The following is a 6,835-nucleotide window of genomic DNA, read 5'->3' on the forward strand; positions in this document are numbered from 1 at the left end:
ATAGTCATTCTTGTTTTACATTACTATCTTCCTTTTCTACTGGAAAGGAAGTTTTGGAATGTGTGTATAGTTGCCAATCTATATCTTAAGCTTATTAATCCATCTTGCATTTATTTCATCACCCAAACGATATACACTTTTAGTACACGTATTGGATATCGAGTCTTTTGGTATCTATGTGACTTCAGTATTCCCATGTGAGGGGGGGCCTTAGAAGCAACTTTTACATGCGCATTGAGTAGACCCGATTAAGTGAGTTTTGAGTAACGTGGATGCATATTTACGGTGATTACAGGAAAGTCCTTTAAATTGGGCAATGATCACGTGTATGTTCTGTCTGGTGTTATTGTTGAAATAAAACGCCAACATAAGCCGTTTGGCCACTTTGACTGAACAGACCAAAGCGGCTTTGGAACAGACTTCGAGTTTTTGGCATCTTTATTTTGAATAAGGTCAATTGCTGGATAGGTTCTCCTTTAATATTCATGTATTAATATCCTGATTAAACAGTGCTAGTGCGTGCGATAGCACTATTGAGAGAAGTATTCATGCGCTTACCACACTCTCGAGCAATACGTCTATGCTTTTCAGTTTTTTAAGAAATAATGTTCATGCTTTTGACATCTTATTGAGCAACGTTTATGCACTTGACACATTCTTGAGTAACTAACGTCCATGAGCTTGAAATGTAGTTCTTCAGCATCGTTCATACACTTGAAATCTTGAGCAATGCAATGCGTTTGGCATGTTCTCGATCAATTTGATGTATTTCTCATATTAAGAAATGTTCATGCATTTGACACATTTTTAAGAAATTTTCATGCATTTGACACATTCTTAAGAAATTTTCATGCATTTGACACATTCTTAAGAAGTGTTCATACATTTTTGACACAGTCTTAAGAAATGTTCATGAATTTGACATCTTGAGGAACGTTCATGCATTTGTCACCTTTTCGAGCAACATTCATTTATGCATTTGTCACCTTCTCGAGCAACATTCATTTATGCATTTGTCACCTACTCGAGCAACATTCATGCATTTGCCACCTACTCGAACAACGTTGACACCTTCTTGACTAACATCAATGCGTTTGATATCTTCTCAATCAATTTTAATGGGTTTTCACACCTTCTTTAGCAACCTTCACGCACTTGAAATCGTCTTAAGAAACGTCTAGGCATCTGACATGTTCTCGATCAATTTTAATGTTTCCCACCAGCAACGATCATGCACTTGACATCTTCTAGGACAACATCAAAACTCGACACCATTCTGGAATGCCACCACCCATGCCTTTGATCACTTTTTTCGAACGACGTTTGTGCGTCTGACTCTTTTTTTTTTTAGCAACGTCCATGCGTGAGACTCCATTCCTGAACAATGTTCATGCGTTTGACTCCATTCTTGAACAACGTTCATACAGTGGACTTTTCGGAGCTCGGCTTAAAAGATGGCAGCATGTATTGGGTTTATTGACTGAATAGCAATAAAAGTCCGTGCGTCAGACACCAAAGTTCACACGATTCGCATTATAACAACGATTATGAGTTGAATATTTTGATTGAATGAAGTTGACACACACGGGGGAAGAAAGTATACACGCACATGAGCCTGATGTGAGATTGCATCGGGTTTCCAATCATTTTTTCAAGTTTGCCCAATCTATGGTGTCACAAAGTTATAGATGGCGCTCGTGGAGGGTTTACTTTCAATTCTTTCTCGTCTTGTTTCTTCGAATTTTTCTCGAAATCTGACACGTAATTGCTGGTCATCTCGTTAAGCATCTAGAATGTAATGATAAAAAACAATCAGTGATGATCACACCTGATCTGGAAGTCAATATATTTTCTAGAAATAGAGAGAAGAGAAGAAATTTCTAGAATCGACTCACAGTGGCGTGAACAGTTTTCCTGTGAAATTCGGACATGAAATCGCTCTGCAAAGTCTCTCTCGCGTGGAGTATCTTGTAGGTCTGGCAGGACAGCACGTCGAAAGAATACTCTGTGTGAGAAGAAAAAGGCGGTATTCACGCAATATTCATATTCATATACAGCCGAATCCCGTTCTCGAGACCGGAGAAATCACTTCGTCATAACGAAATTTGGTTTTTAAGGCATTCCAGATTTTTGCATTGTTTCTATGTAAACTTATCTGAGGGATTAGAAAAGTGTTTTAAAAGGATATTTTTAAAAAACCGGTTTTTATGTATTCTTAATGTTTCTACGGACTTTTTGCCCACCCTGTATATATTTCAACCGTTTTAGTATAGTCAGGAACATCCCTTAAGTTGTCTGTAAGAACTTTTGCTTATCCGAACTACGGCCGGTTCCGAAAGGTTCGGATAATCGGCGCTCTACTGTAAATGAGATGAATATTTTTATTTATATTTGTAATTACGATAAATATAATATATGAGTTGAAAAATAATTTCAATCTTTGTCTTCAATAAAGAACAAAAATTCAAGTTGGCTTCGTGTAAAAAACGGGAAAAACCTGGACATTTTTGCAGAACAACACAAATAACCGGGGCTGTCCAGGGAAAGACAAGACATATGGTCGTCCTACTGATGATGAATTTATTCTAAACTCTGATGAATTTTATTGGTTTTCTTTGGCACCAACCTTGTCTTTTGTTACATTTATTGGCACTTCTGAAAGCTTTCATAGCTCTACCCTTCAGACGGTTTTTTTTTTCTTTTGGGAGTGTTGCTTTTTTTTTTTTAATAATCAAAACGTAGATGTTATTTACGTCCCATTTTCTTCATTTCTGAATGCAAGAGTTTACGTCCCCCCCCCCCCGTCACTTTAGTACAAGGAAATAACTTGATGAGCAAACAATGACATTCTCTAAATGATTGTAGTAGTTTTGTACTTCCACAGTTGTTTTTTTCCGACTGTCTTTTCATATTATCCTGGAGCAAGTCCGGCCGTGGTTACAATAGCATCTGACAAAAAACTGCGGCATTGCTGATACTGTTGCTTCGACTATGTGCTACATAGGCACAAAAGAACAATTTCTTGTTTTCGGAGCCGATTGGTCAAAGGCTGTAAATATGTGTGGAAAAAAAAAATCACTCATATCAATGAAGAGATTTATATTTCAGAGTGAAAGAAAAAATTTCCCCTGTGAAACAAAAAAGAGAAAAATTAAGGGAAAATGAAAAGAACAAAAAAGGGCGAATTTTCAAAAATTCAGGAGAGAATGCTTGAAATGACATCAAAAAGGTTGGATTAGATAAGAAGCTCTTTAATACGCTTTGATATGAGGCTTTTCGAATAGACGTCATAATCATCATCAGCATCACTCTGAGGGACAAACACTAGATGATCCCCATAGAGATCAATGTTAAAATTGCCGATTTTAGCGTAGAAATGCGGAAATTTAAGGCCCGTTTATATACACGCGGTAAGTGATCAAGTTAACTAAATTTTAAGTTACCGATTGTTCTTGAAAGTGTCCAAACGATAAGTTGTAAAGTAGAAGCTCATTGGATAATTTTTATGGAACTAGCGCATGCGCGCTTCAGTCTACTCAAATCTACGGAGGGAGACGCAATGCGCGGGAGAATAATAGTAATAATTTTTTATTTATCTGGCATTCACAGATTTATTTTTTTTAAAGCTCATAGCTTTTCGTAACAATGGATGAAGATGATCCGGTAGAACTTACGAATGCTGTGATCAGAGCCACAATATACGATATTTTTTTTAAAGAAGAATATAAATTTATTCCCTTTCACTTACACAAGAGGGGGAAAAAAGAATACACAACATATTATAGACTTATGTAAAAATCATCGAGAAGAAATGTAAGATTTCTCTATTTCTCTTCTAAGATGTAAATATCGATTATATGATATTTTAATCGAAGTTAAAGAATTATGTAAGCCGAAAATATGGGAGAAGATTCTTGGCATTCGTAGGAAATTCTAAGGGTTAAAAATTAAATAATAAAAATTCATTAAACAAAAATTATTTCCAAATTTTCGAAATTATTATTTTTTTAAATTTAATCTAGATGCTATGTTAAATATTTGGTTATGTATTTTTACAACAGATGGCAGCAAATTCGTTCTGGACGATAGAAATATATTCGAAACCCCCCCCCCCCCTCCCCCGTCCAGTTTTTAATATATAATAAATCCTCCACACCAGCACCCGATATATTTTTGAATCTTCCATTTTTTTCTTCTCCTGACATCACGTCGATAGAATATTCCATAGCTTTTTTCAACATCGAATAATTTTTAGCTTGTTTGTTAAGGTAATTTCCATTTCTATAGTTCAACAAATAGAAATGTTTTAGAAAATTAACCATGAAATAGAAAATAAATCATGGCGAAGATATTCTTCAAAAAACTTCGAGGTTATGTCCCTCTGGCCACTTCACCATTCTGTATTTTCGCGGAATTCTAGCGAAACGATAGAAGACGACGGAGCATAAACAGGTTCACGCTTCAGATCAAAATACTCCCCCCCCCCCCCTGAGAGAGAGCGAAAACCCCTCTGAGTGGCAGGCCACGCCCACTGGCGCATGCGCATAGGCCTACTTAACCGGAAAAAATAGAACCGTTTTTATTTCACTAAACGGCCCTTATCTTATCGTCTGCATACATTGTAATGTGCTTGGCAACTTAAAATTTAGTTACCAACTTAATCACTTACCGCGTGTAAACGGGCCTTACGTCGTTATGCGTTATTTTCGTCGTTGTTCACATGTTTTGTGGTAAAGTATCCCTCTACGTGTTTAATATTAAAATATTTTCTGCTTGTTCAAAAGAGAAAAAAATTCTTCATAGTGGGTCAAACTTTTTACTGCTAGCCACTCTGTCCTTCTGAAATGTGTCGTGGACACCTGTTACCAGCAGGGCCGTCTTAAGAGCATCATGGGCTCTCGGGCCAAGTGGTTTTTCTGATGCCCTACCCGGTAAATTCTAGAAAATTTCAACCGGATCTCATTTTTGTGAGGCTGCTCTTCTCTTGAGGCCCGCGGGCCGTGCCCGGGTCGGCCCATGCGTTAAGACGGCACTGGCTACCAGTCCAACCTGTATTATCATCGGTACTATTGGTTAGGCATTGATAATTACTGTCGACATCCTCGCATTTTTCACTCCATTCTTCGGATTCTTTTGGCTTGAGGACTTTTCTCATGAGGGCATTCATCGAAGGTTTGTCCAAGCAGAACTTCTGCGGGTTCCGTGCCACCTGAGGAAAGAAATTCATGTTAGAATATTACAAGAACTCGTGAAAGAACGAATGACTTTTTTCGTGACTTTTTCCGAACTTCTGACTAATTCGCTGTAATTACTCCTTTCAGCAATTACGCATTTTCATTAGTTCTAAAATTAGTTCTTACATTTTTTCTTTCTGAAATGATTCCATCCATCGATTCTCTCATTTATTCTGAAATTAGAGCATTTCCTTAACAATAATTTTCCAAAATTATGTTTTTCACACTTGTTATCAAATTATTTATTTCATTTGATCTCAAATCATTTCTTTCAATTTCGATATTATTTTTGTTTATTTGTTCTCAAATTATTTTCCCGTTTGTTCGCAAATTATTATTATTATTTTATTATTTTGTTTATTGATTCTGAAATAATTTCATCTATTAATTCTGAAAAATTATTGATTTCATTAATTCTTAAATTTCGTTAGTTCTGAAATCACTTATTTCGTTCATTCTTATAAATTGTTTATTTCATAAATTTTAAAAATACTCTGTATATATGTAATTTAAATTGCATTATTCGTCAATTCTAAAATTTCATCTTTTCTGATATTATTTCATCCATCAATTCTGTATTTTCATTAATTTTGAAATTTTATTCGAAAATTGAAGGGCTTGCAGCAACAAGAGATTAGCTCCATATTCGGCAATGTTGAGTAAAATCCACGTTTTGTTGAAAAACAAAAAATTCCTTCGTTCGATTTTATAACAGGGTTATCCAACCACTGGTCCACAGACCGGTGCCGGTCCGCGAAATATTTCGTCAAATTCTTAAAGCCACAACATCAGTGTTTCCCAGCCGGGGTGCCACGAGATATTATAGAGATAAATTTTTTTTTATATTACAGTCCACTTAAGGTCTCAAAATAAATCAAGTCGAATAAATTACTCTCATGCATGGCAGACTTATCGGATAAGTCGTCATCTATGGTTGCAGTGTCAGCAATGTGAGCTTTTGCCTGAGTCTGGCTCTCCATGTAAGGCCCCGTTCAGAGTACACGAGCTCTAAGGAAATATGATTCATTGGCTTTGTAGTCTAGTGCGCTCACCCGGCAAGTGAGAGGACGTAGATTCAATTCGTAGATTGAGGTGTCGGTGGTGGTTTTTTGGCCCTTTCACCTTTTCAACATCATATCATTATATGCGAGCAAGCCTTTTCTGATTATAGAGACAATAGTTTTTACATTTCTTGTCATAAAAAAAGCAATAAATACACTGGCAAGGCCTTGAGGACGATATGCGTGTTTTGTTGCCAAATGTAAGGTATGATACGGTATCAAGTGTCCGTGCTCTTAGCATCAAAGACAGTTGAATTTTCTTTCTTGGATTTATCTTCGCATCAGCCAGCTGTCGAAACCTTCGTAATAATAGCGGAGGGTGACATCATCTTCGGATAAGCTGAAAGACTTCATTTTTCAACACTCATGAAGATTGCAAGATGCAATAGAGATATGTACTTTCCATCTCTGTCCACTGAGAATCTCGACTGGGTTGTCTCACCATTTAATTTCGCAGACAGTGTGGAAAAAAAATAGATTTCACTGCTTGGCGAACGAGACGAATTTATTGATCTTTGTGCTGATTCCACACTCAAAGGT

At 36.6% G+C, this 6,835-nt stretch overlaps 1 protein-coding gene across 1 annotated transcript; it reads right to left on the reverse strand.

Moving 5' to 3' along the window:
* Positions 1-496: 496 nt before the first annotated feature.
* LOC149081495 (uncharacterized) lies at positions 497-5,227 on the reverse strand. Its single transcript, XM_089238343.1, has 3 exons — positions 5,092-5,227; positions 1,896-2,005; positions 497-1,788 (listed from the first exon to the last, which is right to left on the reverse strand). The coding sequence occupies exons 1-3, from the start codon at positions 5,225-5,227 to the stop codon at positions 1,675-1,677; spliced, it is 360 nt and encodes a 119-aa protein (XP_089094469.1). The 3' UTR covers positions 497-1,674.
* Between the last annotated feature and the right edge of the window lie 1,608 nt (positions 5,228-6,835).

This window comes from Pholcus phalangioides, unplaced genomic scaffold (genome assembly GCF_987345545.1).
Source record: "Pholcus phalangioides strain wild (caught in Gottingen) unplaced genomic scaffold, Ppha-v1.0 ptg000010l_1, whole genome shotgun sequence".
In the NCBI taxonomy this organism is placed as follows: domain Eukaryota; kingdom Metazoa; phylum Arthropoda; class Arachnida; order Araneae; family Pholcidae; genus Pholcus; species Pholcus phalangioides.